At 33.9% G+C, this 24,381-nt stretch overlaps 1 protein-coding gene across 1 annotated transcript in view; it reads left to right on the top strand.

Annotated features, from left to right (window-relative positions):
• The window catches only part of LOC145688190 (transcription factor RFX4-like), a 390,217-nt gene extending 366,291 nt beyond the window's left edge, over positions 1-23,926 (top strand). Inside the window, exons 16-17 of the mRNA XM_081762061.1 lie at positions 11,008-11,107; positions 20,317-23,926. Of these exons, the coding sequence (XP_081618187.1) occupies positions 11,008-11,107; positions 20,317-20,328 (112 nt within the window). The 3' untranslated portion in view covers positions 20,329-23,926. The remainder of the gene's footprint in view (positions 1-11,007; positions 11,108-20,316) is intronic.
• Positions 23,927-24,381: the final 455 nt, after the last annotated feature.

Below are 24,381 nucleotides of genomic sequence, written 5' to 3'. Positions count from 1 at the left end.
GCAACGTAACAATTCTTCATTTTGAAGTACTCCTTGCCGCAAACCGCCGCCATAGCCACGTGGAATATCGACACGATGAAAATGCACGGTGAATGGCTCGTGCAGGAGAAATGCATTGTTACTTTGTAACACTCTTTCGAATGAGGCCCACATCGTTTCCAGTGTCAAGTTTCGTGCTTGGCGAAAACTCACCCAAAACGGTTTATTGGTATTCCGTGGTGATATTACTGATAAACCAACCATCGCCTCATCGTCGACATTGGCTAACAAATGGTCCAGCATTGCTTGGAAACTATTATGTACATACTGTATGATATCGGTTCCTACGGGCGGTGCGTTGAATTGAACTTCGAGCATTCTGCCCTCGATGTTAAATCGTCTATAATGACGAGTGATTTCATTGCGCACAGTAAAACCCGATTCGGCCATGTTAATAAAAGGAGATAACAAACAAACAGGTACAATTGCGATAAATGTGTAAGGGAAAAAAGGAATTGAGCAGCGTGAATTTACTACAAAAGAAAAGAAGAAAGAAAAATCTTAATCATCTGATAAACAGGAAATCATAACGTTTATGATAAATTCTTAATTAAGCAATTCATGTAAAGGTTCTGAGTTTGATTCCTGGCGGTGACGTTCAGAATCTCATTATGAAAGCACACGTACTAGAAATCAAAGTTTTTTTTTAAATAATTATGTTACTGAAATGTGTATTTTATTGCTGTAGCATGTAACTGACCTACCATTCTATAGTGATAAAAAAAGAATGCATGAAATGAATGAATGTTTCAACAGTACTGAGATGTGACAAAGTACGCGTAAGCATTTTTTCTACCCACAACGACCTTTAAATGATGCGTTTGCAAGTTGAAGAGACTCATCAAACATTAACGATACACATACGTAATTGTCGAAACAAAATCTGTATAGCGTATTTTTTTTATTATTATTGTGACTAAGCGGTTAGCGTACATGGTTCGGACGTGGAAGTCCCTGGTTCAAGCCTCGGTGGGTTTGCTTTCCACGTCAGGGGCATGTCAAGCCTTTTCTGTAATTTAATATTCTCACGCGTTATCATACATTCTTTTCAAAACTAAGCTAAATGGCTGACGTACACCTCATAATACATAAACGTACATAAATCGTCTATAATGACGAGAGATTTCATTGCGAACAGTAAAACCCGATTGGACCATGATTAAAAATGAAAACAACAAACAGGTACGGTAAAACAAATATGTAATGGGAAAAAAGGAATTGAGCAGCGTGAATTTGAGTTGATTTTTTGATTTTTTAGTTTAGCGTCCCTTTCAGCAGCGAGGCTATATGAGACGTGGACCTACTGATTAACGTGGAATCCGAACCACATGAGCTCCCGCCGGGAATCGAACCCTGGTCTCCCACGCCAAAGGTACGTATGCTAACTGCTTAGCCCAGGAAATCATAACATTCATGATAAATAATTAACTAAGCAATTCATGTAAAGGTCCTGAGTTTGATTCCCTGGCGGTGACGTTCAGAATCTCATTATGAAAGCACATGTACTAGAAATCAAAGTTTTTTTAAATAATTATGTTACTGAAATGTGTGTTTTATTGCTGTAGCATGTAACTGACCTACCATTCTATAGTGATAAAAAAAAGAATGCATGAATGAATGTTTCAACAGTACTGAGATGTGACAAAGTACGCGTAAGCATTTTTTCCCACTCACAACGACCTTTAAATGATGCGTTTGCAAGTTGAAGAGATTTACCAACCATTAACGTAACACATACGTAATTGTCAAAACAAAATCTGTATAGCGTATTTTTTTTATTATTATTGTGGCTAAGTGGTTAGCGTACATGCTTCTAACGTGGAAGGCTCTGGTTCAATCCTCGGTGGGGTTTGCTTTCCCACATCGGATCGCTGTCAAGCCTTTTCTGAAATTTAATATTCTCATGCGTTATCATACATTCTTTTCAAAACTAAGCTAAATGGTTGACGTACACACCTCTGGCCCATGTTCAATCCCAGGTGATTGCTTGAATATCACGTTAAGCTGAAGGGGCCGCTAATGCTTTCAAAGGGAATCGAACCATATTATTCTCAGGCATAGTTTCTGAAATTTTGTAATGCATTCTTTTCAAAACTAAGCACACACATTTTTCTGGCCATGGTTCAATTCCCGACGGGTGCTCGCTGAAGGGACGCTAAACCATATCATTTCTCGTGCTTACTTCTAATGTGTGGGGGTTCCTGATTCGTACTCTCACTTTCCCATTCCACTAATTCCTCATAGTCTAAATATTTCGTACTAAAAGTAAAACACTGTATTCGTGATCCGCCCACAAATGATTTTCGAATCTTGTGTGACAAATAAAATCTCACTGAACTTACCTCAAATTCAATGAATAAAAAGTCGGTGCAATGAAGCTTAAATGAAAACACTTTTAAAAGGAGATCTTCTTCACTCGATAGTTGAGAGCGATGTAGGATTTGAAAAATGAAATTTAGATTTTTATTTAGGTCGCTGTGAAAACGACGTCACCGTCAGCCAATCAGAAACGAGGAAATTTATAAAATGACATCACAACGAACCAATCAAAACGCTCGCTGCTTTTTGTCATGAATCACGAACGAAAACGATGTGTAACAATCGATCGTGACGTCATTCAAGTTTCTCAATAGTTACAACATCTAGTATCGCAATTTCGATGCCAATTCCCTTCTGCCAGGATCATGTCACTACTTGTCGTAACTGTGACGACATTTCATTTTCCTCATATTCCATACGAGAATGTCAATGTTTGCTTTTTCCATGAATCATGCTGACACGTTCGTAGTAAAACTAAAGTAATGCGATCCGCTGACGTTTGCATTTTTTCAATCATATGTACTTCTATGTCTACACACAAAGAAGTCTATCAGCATTTTATTTTAATCCACGTTACACTGTCAGATTTATTTTCTTAAAGTATAAGTGTATCCTTTTCAAGAACCATGGTTCGAAACCCACCAAGCATAATTAAATCCGAATTCATTCATAGCTAAGCGGTTAGGATACACATCTTTGGTTTGAAAGACCTGAGTTCGATTCCTGGAGAAACATTTCTTAGGATTTTTCTAAAACTTGGTTTAAATTTCTAGTTCGAAAATTTTAAAAGTTTAGTTCGATAAAAAGTTTGATTTGAGAAGCGTTACACTGTCAGATTTATTTTCTTAAAGTATATGTGTATCCTTTTCAAGGACCATGGTTCGAAACCCACCAAGATCGATTAAAACCGAATTCATTTAAGCGGTTAGCATACACATCTTTGGTTTGAAAGACCTGAGTTCGATTCCTGGAGAAACATTTCTTAGGATTTTTCTAAAACTTGGTTTAAATTTCTAGTTCGAAAATTTTAAAAGTTTAGTTCGATAAAAAGTTTGATTTGAGAAGCGTTACACTGTCAGATTTATTTTCTTAAAGTATATGTGTATCCTTTTCAAGGACCATGGTTCGAAACCCACCAAGATCGATTAAAACCGAATTCATTTAAGCGGTTAGCATACACATCTTTGGTTTGAAAGACCTGAGTTCGATTCCTGGAGAAACATTTCTTAGGATTTTTCTAAAACTTGGTTTCAATTTCTAGTTCGAAAATTTTAAAAGTTTAGTTCGATAAAAAGTTTGATTTGAAAATTTTTAGATGTGATTTACATCTTTAGTTCGAAACTTTTGTTTTAAAAAATGTTTTAGTTCGACAAAATTTTGTTTCAATTTTTTTAGTTCGAAATTTTTTTTGGGTTCGAAAATTTTTTGTTTGAAACTTTTTTGTTTCAAAATTTTTAGTTCGAAAATTTTTTGTTTGAAAATTTTTTTAGTTACAATTTTTTTTAGTTCGAAAAATTTTTTAGTTTAAAATTTCTTGTACTCTGCGGAACCGTTTCGAAAAGAATCGGAGCAGTTTCGGTAAAAAAAAATCTGGCAACACTGTTTCCATTAATGAAGCGCTTACTGAGCGTTTAAAAAATCGCTTAAACTCACAACAATGTGTTATAAGAAATCTACAAGCGACACCTCTCTTTCACCATTGTTACTTCCAGAGACATAGGCAACTAATTCAAGGACAGGATCTCCATCAAGGTAAGAATCATCTTATCTGCCAAAGAGAACGATAATATTTAATGTAAACTTCAGTACAATATCATGATACCAAAAAAGGGTTATTTAAGGAGGAGGTTGAACCCTTCATGGGAACTTTACGCATAACCATAAAAAGGGAACTAAATTCTAAGATCCCGGTCTAGGATGGATCGTCGTCATAGCACTCTGAATGTCTAGCATTGGGGGTGGGGCTAAGATTATGCGATTTCTATCCACCAATCAACATCGCGGTACCAAAACACGCATCTTACACATAAAATGGAAACAAATGAATGAGGGGTTTTCCCACGTATTCTGTTCACCGTGTGGCGGGTCTAAGATCATGTGACCTCTGTCGACCAATCAGAATCGAGGTACCAAAGCACTCATCTTACTCGTAAAAAGGGAACAAATTTCAAAAGTCACAGGGGCTTAAGATCACGTGACCTCTATCAACCAATCAAATTCAAGGTACCAAACCACTCATCTTACCCATAAAAGGGAACGAATTTTAAAAAATCCCTGGGCCTAAGATCACGTGACCTCTATCAGCCAATCATAAACACTCATCTTACCCGTAAAAGGGAACGAATTTCAAATATCGCAGGGTCTAAAATCACGTGACAGCTATCAACCAATCAGAATCACACATCTTACCCGTAAAAGGGAACAAATTTCAAAAATCCCTGGTGAGGGATTTCCCCGCAGGGTGACTCATGACGTCATACCACGTGACCTGAAAATTTGAATTTCCCGCGTGGGCGGGGCTTAACGTCACGTGACCTCTCTCAGCCAATCAGAATCGAGGTACCAAAGCATTCATCTTAGCCGTAAAAGGGAACGAAGTTCAAAAATCCCGGTCATAAAAGAGAGTGAGGATGAGTCATTCGGGCATACGCGGGGGCCTACTACTTCTATTAATCAACATGGTTTTTGTAAAGGAAAATCTACTGTAACAAATTTGGTTAAATTTGTTCAATATATATTTAATTCCTTTAATAATGGAAACATGGTTGACACAGTTTATTTGGATTTTTCAAAAGCTTTTGATACTCTGGATCATAATATTCTTCTAAATAAATTGTCTAAATTTGGTTTTTGTGACAATTTTTTAAAACTGATTTCTTCTTATGTGAGTGATCGACAACAATTCGTAACATATAGACATACAAATTCTTACATATATAAGGTAAATTCTGGGGTACCACAAGGTTCCAATTTGGGACCTTTATTTTTTTATTGTTCATTAATGACTTACCAGATATCTTCATATACTCCAGGTGTTTGTTATTTGCTGATGATGTCAAATTATTTAAAGGGATAAAACACTCACTGACTGCAATGAATTAAATTCTGATTTATCAAGGGCATATAAATGGAATTTAGACAATAAGTTATATTTTAACTCAAATAAATGCTGTGTCACATCTTTTTCTAGAAAGAGAAAATAATTATGTTACGATTATCAATTGTCTGGAAAAAGTTTAAAAAGATGTAATGTTGTAAAAGATCTTGGGGTCACATTGGATGATAAATTAAACTTTGAATTTCATATTAACAAAATGTGTGATGAGGCTTTCAAATTACTTGGATTTATGTTTAGGAAATACTCAGGTGATGAAAAATGCATTTGCTTTGACTAATTTATTTAATAGTCTTATAAGAAGTAAGTTAGAATATGCTAGCCTGATATGGTTTCCTTACACTAGAAAGAATATAGAGAAAATTGAACGTGTACAAAATAAGTTTCTACGATTTCTTTATTATAAAAAATACAATAAATCCTCGTATTTTGAAAGGATTTCTTATAAATCTTTACTCGAAGAATTTGCTGCAACTTCGCTATATACCAGAAGAGAAATAAGTCAACATATCTTTTTGTATAAAATTGTTAATGGTGTTATTAATAATCCCGACTTTCTGGGTTTACTTTGTTTTAATGTGAAGAAAAATGTATTGCGTTTTAGGTTACTCTTTTATTATGGTATTTCACGCTCTAATTTTCACCAATTTTCACCTGTCATAAGGCTTAGTAAAAAACATAATGAACTCGTACAATGTAACTCAAATATTGATTTTTCTTTACCATTTAAAGTATATGTGTCAAAAATTAAAGAAGTAGTTTAGATTTTACTTGCTGTTAATATTGGATAAAAATTTTCTTTTTATTTTTGATACATATCTAGGTAAATATATTTAAAATTTGCTGGAGTGCAAGTAAGAAGTTTCAGTTATAGAAGTAATGTGGAAATGAAATTGATAGTAACTTATTTGTAATTATAAATTGTAAAAGCATTATTTATTGTAGAAAAAATGTTTGTATAGTTGTGCATCTTGCAATATTCTTTTTGATTATTGTAGTTAATACGGTAACAGGTACTTATATATGACGTCTTCTTTTTCTCTTCTGTTTTTTTTTCTTGTAATAATATTTTGAAACATATGCTTGTACACCTATTGTAATTGGGGGAAACCCCTGTTATAGGTAATAATAAATAAATAATTAATAAATAATAATAATGATGTTCATCTTAAATACAAAAAAGCTTTAATATCTGAATATCTGATATCATTCAAGCAACACATCACGTTAGTCATATCATTCCTATAGTAGAAAGAAAATATTTTGCAAATTAATTAATTGTTATAACCAGGGCCGGATCCAGGATTTTCTGAGGGGGTGCACCAAATAACTGCCAGTACATATGAATTAAATTTGAGGTTTATAAATGACTTTAGGTATCTGTGGTGTGAAATGAAGAATTTCCCTGGAAGTGCTAAATGTCTGTTCTCGATGAATCCTTTTCGTTCAAGACTCAGAAAATTGACTGAAACTATTGATTTTGCAAAACTCACCGCTAGCTTCTCACTTTAGGTAGTGTATATTTACAACGAAGCGGGTTGCACGTGCACCTTTGCACCCCTTCCCCCTAAATCCGGCCCTGGTTATAACAGATAGTTTTTTAATCTCACATGTTCACACACAAATAAGTAATTCAATTGCAAGTTGCAAGCAACATGTATGTAATTTCGTACATATATAATGTCTTCTCCGTAAGTTCTTTTTTAAAAATAAAAATAATAAATAATAATAATAATAATCACTTTTGGCAATATATTATTGCCTTCAGCAGACACATTATGAAAGTATAAGGCTACAGCTTATACATTTTAGAAATTGAGAGGTCGTCATTTCTAACAACCGATACGATTCTTCCTTTCATTTTAAACTATGTACAGGGCCTCAACTTTAATTATGTTCAAACTTTTACTTTCTAAAATCATAACTTTTAATTAGGAACACACTTGCGTTGTCTTGTTCTCCCATTCCCAACTACATATAAACTTCAATAAGGTACAAACTTAAACTTGTAATTACCCACACACTTGCGTTATCTTCTTGTCCTACCATCCCACACTATACTGCATGTTGTGTATTTTTGTTTGTCCATTTTTTAAAAAAGTTTTATCTATTGGCTTGCTCCACAAATCATGAATACTCACATGTCAGTCCACTAGTCCAATTCATTTATTTTCCCCCTCTTCTATAATATACCCTTTGTTTCTTACCACTTTCTTATAATATTTCTTTAATTTTCCTTTGTAGTCTTTCTACACCTTCTTAGCCTATTTCCTGCCCTGTTTCTCTCAATTGTTCATAAACTATTTTGTTTATTTTTTCCTTGTTTTCTTTATTTATTCTAACGTCGTATTTACGTTGTTTAATCATTTCTTTTAACTTCTTACCTGCCTTTCCTATATAATTAATATCACATTATTTACCCTTGATTCTATACAGTACTCCTTCCTCATCTTGTATCTCACTTTGGGGAGCGCGGTGGCTCAGTTGTAGAGAGCTTACCTATGGTGCGTCTCTGTTCGAACCCCCGCCAAGTAAGTTTGTGGTGGACAACATCGTGTCCAAGTATATTTTCGGGGGTGCTGTCGTTCCCTTCTACATTCTCATTCTATCCTTTCTTCCATTATCATTCACTTACCTTACCCACCCGTTTCCCTTAGCCTAATGAGCATAATTGTTGGATGTTAAACTGGAATTTTTCATGTATCTCAGTTTCTCTTCTCTTCTTTCCACTACTTTGTAGTAGACAAACACCGTGTGCGTGGGTTTCCTCGGGGTTCTCCCGTTTCTTCCTACTTTCTTCATTCCACCATTTCATTCATTGCTCATCATCACCGTCTCCTTTAGCCTAGCCGGCATAACCGTGGGACGTAAAAATCAAAAATTTCATTTCATTTTTTTCTTTCCACTAACACGTAACACTTCCCAAGTGTAACACTCCAATTTGATAAAATTTGGCAGGGAGATACTACATATGAAATAGACGAATACGTGTTTTTTTAATTATTTTCTGCGGAAAAACAGTTTGAGGGCAAAAACCCCACCTAAAGTTTTGAAAGTTGATGCCCGAAGGGCAAGAAGAAGTGGACCGAAGTGAATAAAATTGTGCACAGATGTTGTAGACGTAACATGAGGAAATACGTGTTTCGTATTTTCCTCCAAAAACGAAAGAAAGAAAGAAAAAAGGAAACGGTTGGGTGGACCGAAGCATTGGGTGGCGGAATGAGTGGATTGAAGCGAATGAAATTTGGTGTAGATATTGGATATGTAAACTAAGGCCTTTCGTGCTTCAAAAGTGTCCCCATCCCATTTCTTCAAAATTGGCACATCAACAGTAAGCACAAACAGTATAGCGTATTTTCTAGTATTTCGGGAGGCGCCTTTAACCCTTACAATGTATTTCTTTCGCGTAAACAAATACACGTGTCCATTTATTTTCTGTTTATTGTTGACGTGCCAAATTTTAAGCAAATCGGATGGAGACACTTGGGAAACACGAAAGGCCTTATTTTACATATACAATATCTACACATAATTTCATTTGCTTCAGTCCACTCCTTCCTGCGCTACTACGGTAATATTTACTTTCTTTCAGGGGGGCCTTGGCCCCAACACTGTTTTTCGACACAAATTAAAACATGCGTTCGTTTATTTTATTTTTATTTATTTATTTATTTTATTATTATTATTATTATTATTATTATTATTATTATTTTTGCGAATTGTTACTACACAAAGTTTCGTTGCAATTTCCATATCTTTTAGGAACTTCTGACGTATACCTATTTGCACTTTTGATATTTCATGATCAATAGTTCGGAGAGGTCCGTGCCCCACCGAACCGTATTTTTTTTTTCAGAAAAATACGGAACACATATTCCCTCATTTTACGTCTACAATTTCTGTGCACAATTTCATTCACTTTGGTCCACTTTTTCTCGCCTTTCGGGCGTCAGCTTTCAAAATTTTGGATGGGACATTTGCCCTCTAAAACTGGTTTTCCGCAGAAAATAAAAAAAACGTATTCGTTTGTTTCATGTGTATATCTACCTGCTTAATTTTATCAAAATTGGAGTATTACACTTGGGAAGTGTTACTTGTAAGTGTAATATTCTTCTACTTCCTTTTCTGTACATTCTTACTCCTTATTTTCAACAGATTTTTAAGGACTTCTGTTTCCTCTCCCATGAGTTCTATCTCATCTTTTGTCTCCTTCTTACACTTCCTTTTTCCTTTTCCTTTATTTTTGATCTTTTCAGTTTTTCTTTACTGTATCCATTCGCAACTACTAAACTATGGAACTTGTCTGTATTTTTCTTGCTCCTCTCATTTTAGCTATCGATCAGTTCTACACCGCACTTCATGTTTCTAATGAAATGCATTCTGGTTCCTTTAACTACGTCACTCCTTCTTGTGGAAATACTTATCTGCGAGCCATTCTTTCCTGTACCACTATATTTTGAAGCTCCCTTGTTCCTTCTTTATCGCCATATCCAAAATTGTTGGTTGTACTCTTTTGTTCCACTTCCTCTTCCAATCTTATTTCTTTTTTGTCATCCTCAATTCTTACCACAAACTACTCAAACTGCCTCTGAGTTCCTTTACATATTCCTAAACATTCTTTCACTTATCTTGAAAACAGTTAACCTGTCCCCTTCATCAATGTTCACTTTCTCACTTTCTGCTCACATTTTCTTTTTATTACAATTTATGTCAGTACCGGGCTTAATCTTGATCTTTTAGTCAGTCCTACTTTTGTCCTAACCAACTTCTCCCTTCTAGTATACATACAGTTCTCCCATATCAGTTTTGAGACTTTTATAACTTTTTCTTCTTATTCCTTACTGATTTTTCCTTCATTTCTTTTTTCACTACCTTCAAAGTAAATTATAATATTTTCTTAACCTTGGGAAGATTTTTTAATATGTACAATGAACGGTGGTTGTTAAAAGTATCCTTTTCTCATTTTCTAAAATATGTGTAAGCTGTAGCCTTAGAATATACTTTCTTAATATGTCTCATGAAGACAATGATATATTATCAAAACTATGAAGCAAATTAGTACTAATAACTGTATGCTTTTGTCAGACTTTGAGATATAAGCAGTCTCAAAGCTAGAATGAACAGTTTTCAAAAAAAAAAAAAAAAAACATCTGAATAAAAAGTGATAATTATCGCTCCTTTGGTGGAGAGGGTCTCGAATTTTGATTCTCGGTGGCAGAGCCATGAAATTTGAAAGCATTACGTTGGTTTGGATCCCACTTTAAACTGTAGGGGCATGTCTCGCATAGCCTCGGTGCTTCAAAGAAACGGTAAGCTCCAACCAACCAAAGTAACGTTACAAAATCAAATTACTTCTTATTCGGTCATTTACCATTTAAACTCAATCTGTCTAATACTTAGGGTGTTTCTGCTTAAAGAGTTTGAATCATAAGACTGAATATTTCAATAAGTACTTGTAATGCTGAAATTATTGTTAACCTTTTATATCTTTTGCACGTTAGAAACTAACTTTTTTCTCTCTTTATTTCTTTTAGTGACAAGGAGAATAATCAATATAATTCCGATAGAAATCATGAATCTGATGATGACAAGAAGATGTTGGTTCCATCTCACAACTATGGCGCAACAAATTTTGTAAGATCATATCTGTTTTAGATAAGTTTTAATTCTGACGAGCACAAAATTTGCGAAGTATTAGCATAATTTAATTTTCGTATGTTTGGTGTTATACGTTTAATATCTCACTATTATAGTTTATCGATGTTTAAAGGATTCTTATTTTCAGGGAATTGAATCATACGAGTCTAACAACCTTTTCCGTCTGGACAGCTTCAATTTGCGCTTATATAACTATTTCAAAACTCATTTAATATGCAATATTGTATTGAATATTACGTTTAGTGGTATTACATTCAAAGAGACGTAACATATACAATTGTATAGATTTAATTTTGATATTTATAAATATGCATTTGAACTTTTACGGACAGAAATGTTATTGCTTTTGATTTTAGCGAAACGTTGACGGTACCATTTATAAAAGGCACATTTACTGTATATTTGTCCATAGTTGCTTCGTATAAATATCTTAATTTATCAAAGTATCAAGTTCTCTTGCGTCTTACAGCGGACAGTAATTTGCACCCTCCTCTCTCTCTGTCTTCTATAAAATTAACTTCATTTTCTTCGAGGGACAACGTCCTAATGTAGAAAATGTACTTTTTTGTCGAATAGTTTAGGAATAAATAAGTGTCAATAGTATATTAGCCCCCTTTCTTTTAATAGAAGTGAACGACCCATCGCTTACAAAAAGTCATTACGATCAACGAAGAACTAATATTATAATATACTGCACACAGGCCCGTTGGAGACCCGAGCAAACGTCACCCTCAAAATAACTTCTTTGTTAACGGAAACAAAATGAATAAACTTCCCTGAAATATATATTTACATTTTTTACGTAATAATACACACAGTAATTCAATCAGTACACCGAAACAATTTACGTATGTTGTGAATATTTATTAATAATAGTCTAGGCATCAACTTGGCAAAAGTGCTCTCCTTTTCCTTGGCAAAAGGGCAAATCATATAACAATTTGGGATCCGATATTTTTTGAATATATAGCCATCACTGATCACAAAAATGCCGGATGCCAGAAGAAACACCTCAAAGAAGTGGAGCGGAGTGGAAGAAAGTCGAAATTTTAGCCGTTTTCCGTTTATATTTTTCAACATATCTCCGTAACTATTGGTGCCACAGTATCCAAACTCTATTCATTTTGTTCGTATAATTGTCTTCTACAATTTAATTCTAGTGCATTTTTGTGTTAAATATAATGAATTTATTGTTATTTTCATTTTTACTCAGTATTGGTTGCGCGTAACGTCAGTTTTTAGCTACCGATTCTTTACAAGATCGAATTTGGAAAAATGTTTCCCCTAAGTTTTTCGCCATTTTATGCCCTTTCAAAAAAGTATACTTGTATTAGTATAGGACTAGTAGTGCCTGAATTATAAGCAACTATACTCTGTCGTGTGCGTAACTGTTCACGGTGTTGCCCAAGAATTACCTTCCCATAAACGGTAGATATAAACAGCTGATGATGATTGATGATTAATATGATTGATGATTGATGATATATATAATCTTAGACAGTTTTCTATAGAAAAAGAGTTTTCTATAGTACACAGAATGAGAAACTCTCTTTTCATTCTTCAGAGAAATTTTGTGTTTTGACAAGGGTTGCTTTCCAAAAGTCCCCTCAATTGATATTAAAAATGGATATTTTTAATTAGATTATAAACAGATTTAATCATTAGGATCATATACTTGCAGGTATATATATATATATATATATATATATATATATATATATATATATATATATATATATATATATATATTAATCATCATCAGCTGCTTATATATACCGTTTATGGGAAGGTAACTCTTGGGCCACACCGTGATCAATTTCGCATACGACAGAATAAAGTCGCTTATAATTCAGGCACTACTAGTCCAAGTGGATCCGGATATCCGGATCCAAAAATATCCGGATCTGGCCATTACTACATTAAACTTAAAAAATAGATTAGATGACAAACTGGAATACGATTTTTTCGTAATAATTTTGTTCGCTATTCCCTAAGATGATTTTAGGATCGACTTACTATACTTTCTTTTTTTTACAAGTCATGATGGCTGATATTGAAATTAATTTTGCTTTCCGTAAAGGACGTCTGTCACACATAATGACATACCAGTTGTTGAAATAATGGTGACCACGGACCATGTAGGTAACCTCGCAAGAAGATAGTAAACCATCTAATGGAAATAAATATAGAACGGAATATGCGACCTTCTAATGTTATAAGTTTCCGAAAACGGTGATTGTGAACTTTAGAGCTACATAATTCGAGAACTATGGGCCTGTCTAATCGGTTGAACTAATCACTAAGGAACTATTACGTGCTCTACCTAAATATCCGTATTTCCTAATCCTCCGGTATCTACGCAATGAATTATATAAGAAAGTTGGGTAAGGTTATACACACTTTTAAGTACTAATTAAGTATGAATGAAAATATTCAAGTAGATGGCACAGAAAAATAATTTCATCTCCCTCTTACTAAAAGAAAATGACTAATATAATTGATAAGGTTTCTCTATCTGTAGGTTAAGCCTAAGAAAGTTTACAGTTTATTCATAGTTCTGCACTTGCTTCATGCTGAAAATTCATAGTTAATTAAATAATAAGTCAACACTCACCAAAAATGAGTGACAGAGAGTCGATTATCCTTATTGCTTGAGTATCGATGATTAAATAGCTATATTTTTTTTAATATTGCGCAAGAGATATTAGGCCTTATTCAGAATCGTTCTCACTTGTTATTAGTACCATACTAACTATAGTTCGACTAACATATGTCTTCTGCAGTAGTCAGGACTTTAGTATGACGCTAATCATACCTCAAAACGACTCTGTATGAGGCGGGTTAGGTTTTTGGAAGGAAGCCGGGGCATTTGATGTCCCGAATAATAGCGTATGAAATAATATGGTGTACAGCTTTTGGGCCCTAACTTATGCGCCATCTAAGTTCTAAATCAATTCATCGGGTACACACTGAGAAAAAATGTAGGTGGAGTACTTAAAAAGATAGGTTACATGCGTAATTCCTGTAGTTTTTGGACTTAGCGTACAACATATGTATAACTGAAAACGCATGTTTTATAATACTTTCTGTATAAGTGTTTCATCTATACGTACTTTCCGTATGAAACAATGTAGGCGGTCAGAATCTCACATACAAATGGACGTATATAACATATAGCTGACGAAGGTAACACAAGTATATGCATGTGATATACGGAAAACTGTTAGATGTCAGACATCCTGCAACAGCATGATGTAACATCTAAGGGCAGTGCCTATGTACCATACGAATAACGTATGCTCTGTACTGATTTCTATAGTAAGCAAGAGGATACCGTATATTTGTACAATATAACGCTGTCCGGAGAACGGATTTTCTCTGTTTAATAAAAACGTAATAAACATTGTTTAAATAGTAATTGAAAAGTCAGTCCTGAACAGAAAAAAAAATGCAAAAAATCAAATAAAGGACGCCTTTTACGACTGTACATACTTTACTTGTTACGTTATACATATTTTTATTAATACTGCAGTATGTGCTATTGAATTTGTTTGTTATGTTTCGGGGTAGTGAGATATTTAATGAATAGCACATAGTTTAAGTTAGAAGTGTGTTGAATGAAGTTTAAGCTAATAGTTAATGCTGGTAGTATTTATGTTTGAGTGATTATTTATGTACTGAGAAGGAAAGTACTTGGGCTCGAACGGGTGAATACGCAGAAAAAGAAAAGCATATGTAATGTTAACACCCTGGAAGCAAACAGTGATGTCCGTTTTTCTGCAAGATGCTGTAAACGTCCGCAAGAGTAGGGCAAAGTAGAATACGTGCCATAACTTCAGGGCGTCTATAAAATCTGACCCTGGGCCATTTTTGAAGAAAAGGGTTGGGTGGATGGAAAAATGAGCAAACACGTATCCCATTATTTTAGGGACAGACAGTTCAAATGAAAAAGTTGTGTCCCAGAGTCACCCGTAGGGTCCCAGACATGTCAAAATGTCAACACAGTTTTCAAGAGAGAGTCTGCGACCACTATTTTGCATAGGGTGCTTATACAGACTCGGGACTTGTTGCAGTTCTTTTTCTTTTCAAAATAATTTACAAACGATATACAACTTGACCCCCCTTACTATTTGGAAATTGTGAGATGGATACTGTCTGCGACCCTCTGGGGAGCCTGGGGCAATACGTTTTCATTCAACATGAGTGCCCCGAAAAATAACGGGATACGTGTGTGCCGATGTTTCCATCCACCCAACCGTTCACGCAAAGAAGTGGAACGGGGTGAGATTTTATAGACGTCTTCTCGGTGTGACACAAGCTCTTGCGGAAGTTTACACCAGCTTGCAGAGAACAGACACTACTGTTTGCTTCAGGGGTGCTAACATTACACATGCTTTCATGTTTATGCGTATTTGCCCGTTCAGGAAAGTACGTGAGCTCGACCGAACAAATACGCTTAAAATAGGAGTACGAATAGTATTAGTACCCCTAAAGTGATAGGTGAGGTCAGTTTGTCTGCAAGATGGTGCAAACTTGCACCAATATATGGTTCTACATAGTGACAGAGAGAGCCCACCTTATGTCTACACTACAGTACTCCCAACTGTGAAAATGCAAACGCTTGTTGTTAGGATGAGGGAAGGTTGAATATGTAATGAGACGTCAAGTGGTGCGGAGGGTGATGATCAATCCAGTGATGTAATGCGGTTGGATGGAGTGAAAGTGCGCCGCAAGATACGTCATGAGGAAGGAATTAGTCTGGAAGATGAGATATTTGGATGTTTTCTAGAAGAATTAATTATGCAAAAATATGGAAATCAGATAGAAACCGAAAGTCTACGAACGTTAGAGCGCATTGGTGAAGATTGTGAAGAGAATGAAGAAGAATAAGTGAGAACGTGTAATGACACAGTAAATCCTACAAAAGACAATCAAAGTAGCCAGAGTTATTACCAACCGTCGCAGCGTGATCACACGCATTACTGGTGCTACACTAGAGTACATATTCGAAGATTATCACATGGGCGGATTCAACTCATACAAAAAAAAAAAAAAAAAAAAACTGCAACGATCCCCAAAACTGAAGACAAAAAGCGATATTAAATGCTTGTTACAATATGTAGCAAAGAAACAGCAAAACAGGGATGCGTTCACAGGAAATCGTACACTACAGTTAAAGACAATCAAGCAGGGTTCTACAGCAATAGTTTGATAAAACGCGAGATATGGGGGCTAGCGTCCATTATTAGCACTTACAACTTTGGGCGATGGAAATACCCAGAAATATTGGACTGTTGAATTTCGTAGCTCCAGTAGGATTTATTACAAATTTGAAGTAGCAGTACGGAATAACATCCCGTCGAAGCACTGTGTTACAATCACGGAAAGAACATGACGTATCACGAGTAAATTAGTATATCAGGACAAAAGAGCTCTCACCGGAATTTGTGTGGAACTGTGATCAAAGCCAATTCAACTACGAACTATCGTCAGACCGTACATTGTCGGAAAAGGGACAAAAAGAAACTATCTCGACGTTGCAGTCGATGCATAGTGCAACACACAGCTACACTATTGACGTTGCAATTTCGTTCAATGGACGTCTAACTGACAAACTGTATATATGCTTCTCACGAATGCAATGATAAATCCGGTCCCCGTGTTGCACGGGACGTGGAAGAAAGGTGCCCTCCTAATGTAGTAATGGACGCAAGGGTGAGTGGGAAGATAACGAAAGAACATCTTACCATTTTTTTGTCGGTATTAAATCCACATTTATCTAACAACGATACATAGCTCATACTTTGTGACTCTTGGTCGGGACACAAGGATGAACATATCCTCCGAGATGCCTGTGTAGAAGTACGTGTCGATACGAAACTAATTCCACCAAAAACTACAAAATATGCTCAACCTTTGGACGTAAATTTCTTTCGACAATATAAGTTGTATGCCAAACGAATTACTGACTACCTCCGATTACATTCCCATGTGCAGCAGCCGAATTTATATGATCGATTCTTTCTCCTGAAATTGCATTCGCTCATCTACAGTCAGTTCTTGGCGGATATCTATTCACCAATGCTTCGTTACGCAAAGCAGAAAGCTGGTTATGACAATAGTGAACCTTTGCAATTTTTCAAAAGTTAATCGATGTGGCTTTCCATACGGACATTACAGAATGTGCGATGTTGATATGTGACAATTGTTCTTTTGTTACCTGTGCGTTCTGTACACTTCCGTACTGCTTCGATCATTTTATTGAGAATCCTCATTTGCACTTATAGTTATGCCATGTTATCTACGTGCGCCTCCTACTATGATCTCTTGTGGAGGTTTCCATCTTGCAGACAAACGAACGTCACCATTTGCTTGAACGTAAGGAGACTTGTTTCATCTTGTTTCTATTCACAATATTTTCAAACGATATACTATTTGACCCCTTTACCATTTGACAATTTTGGTTGGATTCTATCTGGTATCCTCCGGGGGACCCTGGAACACAACTTTTTCATTCGAACTGTGTGTCTCTAAAATTAATGGGATACGTGTTTGCTCATTTTTCCATCCACCCAAACCTTTTCTGTAAAAAATGTCCCGGGGTCAGACTTTATAGACGCCCTGAAGTTATGGCATGTGTTCTACTTTGCCCTACTCTTGCGGACCTTTACAGCATCTTGCAGAAAAACGGACATCACTGTTTGCTTCCGGAGTGCTAACATTACACATGCTTTCTTTTTTTTGCGTATTCATCCGTTTGAGCCCAAGTACTTTCCTTGTGAGTAAAACATTAATATAGAGAGTTTTTATTTTTAATTTTACTTACCATGCATGTTTTACGAAAGCGACATTTTTATATTTAGACAATTAGATATTTTACAACGTTAGTTTTATTTTGGTTAGGGTATATGAGGATAGGTGAAACTAAGTTTACTAAAGATGGCTATCAATTTATTATTAATTTATTTAATTTTGCGTATTGTCTATTTACTAATTACTGATTATCAGTTTGTATTCGCGACATTGAACTTAAACAATGAGCGTCATGTTCACAAGAATGTAGTCTTTTTGATGAGCAATATGAAGACGATACTCTTTGTTCTCTGTTATTGTTACTCTGTAACAGTGCTATCTTAATTTTTTTAGGGTCTGATACAAGATTTTTTTTTTTTTTTTTTTTTTTTTGCTTATACCAAACCTTAAGTGCGCGTGGTCATGATGTAAAGGTACGTGCGGTTAGATGCCTTTTCTTGAATTTGAATTTTAAAATACATCTCGGAATTTTAACAATGAAGAGAAATATATTTGTGCAAGCTCTTTATAATGAGAGCACTTATTATGTAAACCACACTATTATTAGCACATACAGCAAGCTCACAGACAAGACTATATAACATTATTTTATATTATTTTTACATTTTTTGACGTACAACTATTTACAATTGTCTTCTTTTTGCTCTTCTATAAATTATAGCATTAACTAAAACAAAAAAATGTTTTGCTGAAATAAATCTAAGATTAATTAATTATCTCATTAATTCCAGAAATTTACAAAGTTTAAATGAGAAATAATCTTTGTATTAGACTGTTGCAAGCAACAATAATATTTTTCTGTAAAAACGTTTCTTGATATTTTACGTACTATTTAGAGTGGCCAGGTGAGAAAATACGAGTACGAGGCACTCAGCAATCTTCCATAATTTGACAATCCATCTAGGTAAAGTTATTGTTAGGTATTCCTTCCTTTCACGAGTGACCTTCGACTATCGACCCTGAAAACAACAAATATGAAAGTATTTTACAAAATGTCAAAATCTTTCCAAACAAAAACTTAACTATAAATACTTAAAATTTATACTACGTGACTGTGAGCCAAAACCGGGACGCTTTCTTTAAAAACATGACATTTTACGTCATCTTTGCATTTTCTCGAAATATCGAACAACTTTCTTTAAAAAACTAGAACAATGCTGTCAAAAACGGGACGTAATTTTAATCAGATTACATGTCCTTAGGCGCTATGTCAACATGAGTGTGGTCCGTAATGTGTGCTAAGTGAGGGATCGTTCTCGTCCCGTCTTGATTTGAAGATTAAAATCCTATAAAAGTAGTTACAACTATTTCGAATTACAATTAATCAACAATAATAAGAAATAACTCTAAAACTGATGATAATATAAATTAGACAAGATAATACACTTAATATCGAATATATACGATGCCTGTACAATATCTGTTGTTGTTTCACATTTAGTTTCGCTGTTTATATTGTGTAAATAGAGAACTTAGTTAAAGTATTCGAAGGTTGAAGTTTCCACCGATTCTCTTCTCCGCAACGGTCTTTAAATAAATACGGTATCTCGAAGTGTCAACGTTTCTTTCTTCTTCCAGCCGATAGGAATTTTTTTCCCGCTGTATCAATGACATCGCAGAAGATTTACTAGAATTGGATAAATCTATTTGATAATGAAGCTCACTATCTCTTAAGAGTACTTTGTAAATTATCTTTTCTCTTTTTTTTCTGAAAGAAGATGTGGAACTACATCCGCTGACTGCATGGAAAGAAACCACATACTCTTTTATATGTCATGGATATGCTGAAAGACAATGGTCCCTTTTTCCATTTTGTCTCATCTTTCTCTCAACTCATCTTGAAGAGGGGATTCCACACAACCAACTGGCACGTTTGTTTCAGTTAACTGCAGTGGTAATGCATCAAAGGGTGTCTCTTTTACTCTTTGTGCTTTACAGACTTGTAAACTAAATCCAAAACTGACGTTAGCATTTTTATTACTCATGTTCTTTTAAGCTGAGGATCATAAAGAACTGTCTTCAAAATTTGAGACATAATTTTTGATAAAAATTCTCAAAGACAACTGAAAACAAAATATTTTAATCTCGTTTCACAACTGAGTACAGTAAGAATAAACTTAATCTAAATTATGTTCCTTCTAAAAATAATAAGCCGGTGAAAGGAGCTTGATAAACGGAAGTTAGAAAATTGGGGTCATAAAATGGTTGATAGGCCGAACAAATATAAAACCAGGATAACAACCAACTATACTTCAGAAGTTACCTGTCATTTTTTGAGCTCTTCCGCTTATCTTTCTCAGTAACAACACATTGATAACTGGAAAACAAACTTGTGTACTTTAAACTTCTAATAAATTGCTCTTTATTTCTAGGATATGGAGTAACAAAAAATGGACACGGAATAATACAAATATATATACAGGATACAAAAAATGCAAATTTTTGACAATTAAGCCAGTGATTCGCTGATTTAATGTAGATGAATCATGTAAGAAACTGAGATTCAATTTCGCAGATATTTTCCCAATCCCAAGAAGTGTCTTTACGTATGTGCTTTGATTATTTGGAGTAACAAGTACTGTGGCACTCATGAACATTAATTTCTACGAATGAAAGTACGATGCAACATTACTCTAAGCTTTAAAGTCTCTAGTCTTCTTCGCTGTAATTACATAAATGCGCAGTCAATTAATTTCTCTGGTTCAAATTTTGAAAATGTATTATTAGTTAACAATATCTTAATTGACTTTAAGTATAATATTATGCAAAATAATTTTATATTAAATTCTTATTTGGAATTTCGTAACTTCTTTGTAAGTATTAATTTAATTGTTAAAACTAATACGATAATCACTTCTTTATTTATTTTATTCACTTCATTCTATCATTATGTGAAAAATATGTATGGAAAATAAGACAGATTTGAAATATTAAGATAAAATGTATGTTTTGAATAAGCAATTTACTTTCATCAATTGAACTATTATGATAGTGAAATATACTTTCATTGCGGTAATACATTCCGGTAAGGAATGTGTTGCGATTGGCTATATTTTATTTATATAATGTCATTTTAAATTTTACAACACACTAAAACAAAACTATTCTGAGTTATTTAAAAAAAAATCAATAATATGCATGTAAATTGACAAGATTTAATTTAATAGTACAACTGATAGGCCTAATTTAATAATTTAAGATATATGTATTTTGATCATGTTTCTAGTCATTCCTAGTCTAATATGTGAATCTCATCTTAATTTTTATTCTTCATTTTTCATCATGATTATAGATACCATGTGATTTAGATTTGTGTTTAACAATGGTTACTGTAGTTGTATGGAAAAATTACAAAGTAACACCAATGACTATCAAGGTGCTTTTGAAATAAGAAGAAGTTGAAAATAAAAGAGAAGACATATTCGTAAGCGTCTGAATTTGCCAAAGTATGCGTATTATGTTATTATTGGTTCGTTCAGAAAAGATATCTCTTATACTGCATTAAATACAATTATTTATACCTACCATGCTGAATCAACAGTGCAACTATTGCCTTACTAAATACTTTCTCATATGTTTCAATTTCTGATATGAAGTCAATCAAATTGACAGTTTACGTTCATTACATGCCTCTTGCGAAGTAGGATCTTAGCTGCTTAATTCTGTAGTGAAGATATTGGAAGTTGTCTATACTGATAATACAAGAAAACTGATGTAGTATTTAATAGGTTAAATATGTGACGCACATGGAATCTCGAATATTACATTTCCCATTGAATCAAAAATCTAATTTCAGATTGTAGTCCAGCGAGACTTATGCGAAGCATTTTAAGTAGCAATGCCTTATGCTCTCCCTCTCCCTCCAACATTTTAAATCACATATTCTTTTTGACACTTACATGTTCATATTGCTTTTGACACATAATGTATGATGGGTTGTTCATAGTTTTGTGAGCAAACCCTCTATTCAAATATATGGCTTGGTCGTGGTACGAACACAATTATTAGAGTAAGGAATCGTATAATTTTAAATTAATTTCACTACAGTTCAACAAATATGCCATTGCTTTTTGATTCCTTCATATTATGATATATTATAAATGTACGTAAAAATTGATGTTTAAAATTCCAGTATTTGCATATTTGAACAAACAAACAATAATTTTATTCAGTTAGTTGTTTGGACACTTTATTAAAGTAAATGCACAATTATTGAAACACAAAACAGTTGCCCTAAAAATCATTCGAATAATTGATATTCTAACAACTGGATGAGAATTATTGAAGCATGTATTCGAGTATTTTCCACAACCCAGTAAAAAATCAACTATATATGAATTTTTGATAAAAGAACATCTCCAGTTGAATGCAATTGGAGTAGTGAACAGTCAATTTGGTACAAAGCTTCAATAAAAATCTAATTCAAATTTTGTTATAAACCTGACACAAAATTCAACTTTTGACAGTAAATCAAAGTGTGCGAAATTCCTATAGTATACACATGGAACATAACCTACATTTGTAGCATTTATGCTTTTTCCTTGTCGAAAGCAAATTTTTGACACACACATTTAACGGAACTAGGAAAGTGTGAGTTTCAATGTGTCCAGAAATATGTAAACATTTCTGTTTACAATTTATAAAACAAATAACACAGGTTTATTATTTTAACAGGAATCAGAATACTTTACCAAGGTAATTACGAAAAATGCTTTTATCAGTGTTACAGCTTCGTACAACACATTTTTCACGTCTAATCAAGCAAAAGCAAGTCAAAATAATATATACAATAAAGTTAAATATATCGTATCAAGTAGAAAAGAAAAATATTTCTGTCATTGTTTTCAAACAATACCAGACTATTGATGTTAGCTTCTGCCGTCATTTCAATGGATCAGTTTCACCACTGCATCACTCTGAAATAGATTGGAAGAAACATTGTTTTCTATTATGTTGAAGATCGTTACCATTACTTACAACTAGTTTGACCAACATTGCTTTAATATACTAAACAATATTTTTATTTTCCAGTTCTTTAATTTTAAATTGTCTCTAAGGTAAACGATTCATTTCCCAGTTTTACTAACGATCTTTAAATATGATTAGTGATTTCTTCGCTAACAAGTCTGTGAAGGATTAGTGAAGCTAAATGAGTTATCCAGTTATCGAAGAGATAACTGATATTGTTGGAATAGCAAACTATATTAACGAGACATTGAATAATATTTAATAGGATGTTATCCTTTAACAGTCGCTCGTGAAACTGACGCTTAGGCTATACTGAACACTGCCAATAGTCCCCTCATGCAACATGGTGATGAAACCACATGAAAATGACGGTGAATACTAGGTAATTATAGGAAATTTTTTGTTGTTGTTTCCATTATTACGAATCATACATAACCTAGTATCAGTGAACATTTTACCAGATTTTTGAAAACACCTAAGAAACAAGATTATCCTTAGTGAAAATGAAAAGCTTAAAATCAGAATCCTATACTTCCCCGCTGAAATTAGGTTTGTTCTAGAAACAAGTGGATTAAGAATATTTATAACTATAGTTTTACCTAAGTGTTTCGTTTATTATGGTTTGAAGCAAAACTGGTTTCAAATGTCATGTCAGTTGATATTGCTGATGAAACAAAGAGATAAATAACATAATGTCGTCATTAGATATTTAATAAAAATGTATGAGGTTCTGAAAAATAAGATAATATATCATGGAATTTATCATTTAAAGTATGTAAATAAATCTACAAACATAAACTTCATTGCCGTTGCAATACATGTATATAGTTGTTATATAACTTAAGCAATCAACAGTTCCTAAAGTGTCAATATATGTATATATACATACATATGTGTATGCTTATACTTTTTCACATGTCCATCCGAGGTATAACCGTCCGCTGTGTGTAAAATATACTCATACTGTAGAAAAACTGTATAACAAAAATGTCAGTTAAAATAAATTTTTGTAAATTCGGAGTTTCTTGCTGTTTCCTTTAACAAAATATAGAAACATATCCTCTAAAATTTGTAATATTAAAAATGCGCGATTATTCGAAAAGTGTATTTCTGGTTAGTCCACACCATAATTGCTTCCTAACTGCAAAATTACTTTTAAATATTCTGAGAACAGATTTTGATAGTAGCTCCAAAGATGAAATATATTCCACAGTTCCTGCTGCTAGCGGATATATGTAATGGAGTTATGCAACGTAAATATTTGAGAAACGTGATCCTAGACAATGGTAACAATTTAAGGTATATTCAGATATCTCCAAATGTAGTTAAGTAACCTATATGACATTTTGGTAGCATTATACCTAGGTACATCTTATAGATATTATCCAAAAGCATTCCTATCATCAAAACTGTAAGTAATGTACTGTTGTCAACCCTGTACGTACTGTAAGTTTATTATTTTCAACTAG

Source organism: Thermobia domestica, chromosome 6 (genome assembly GCF_964235325.1).
Source record: "Thermobia domestica chromosome 6, izTheDome1.hap1.1, whole genome shotgun sequence".
Taxonomy (NCBI): Eukaryota; Metazoa; Arthropoda; class Insecta; order Zygentoma; family Lepismatidae; genus Thermobia; species Thermobia domestica.
This window is presented reverse-complemented; position numbering and strand designations above follow the sequence as displayed.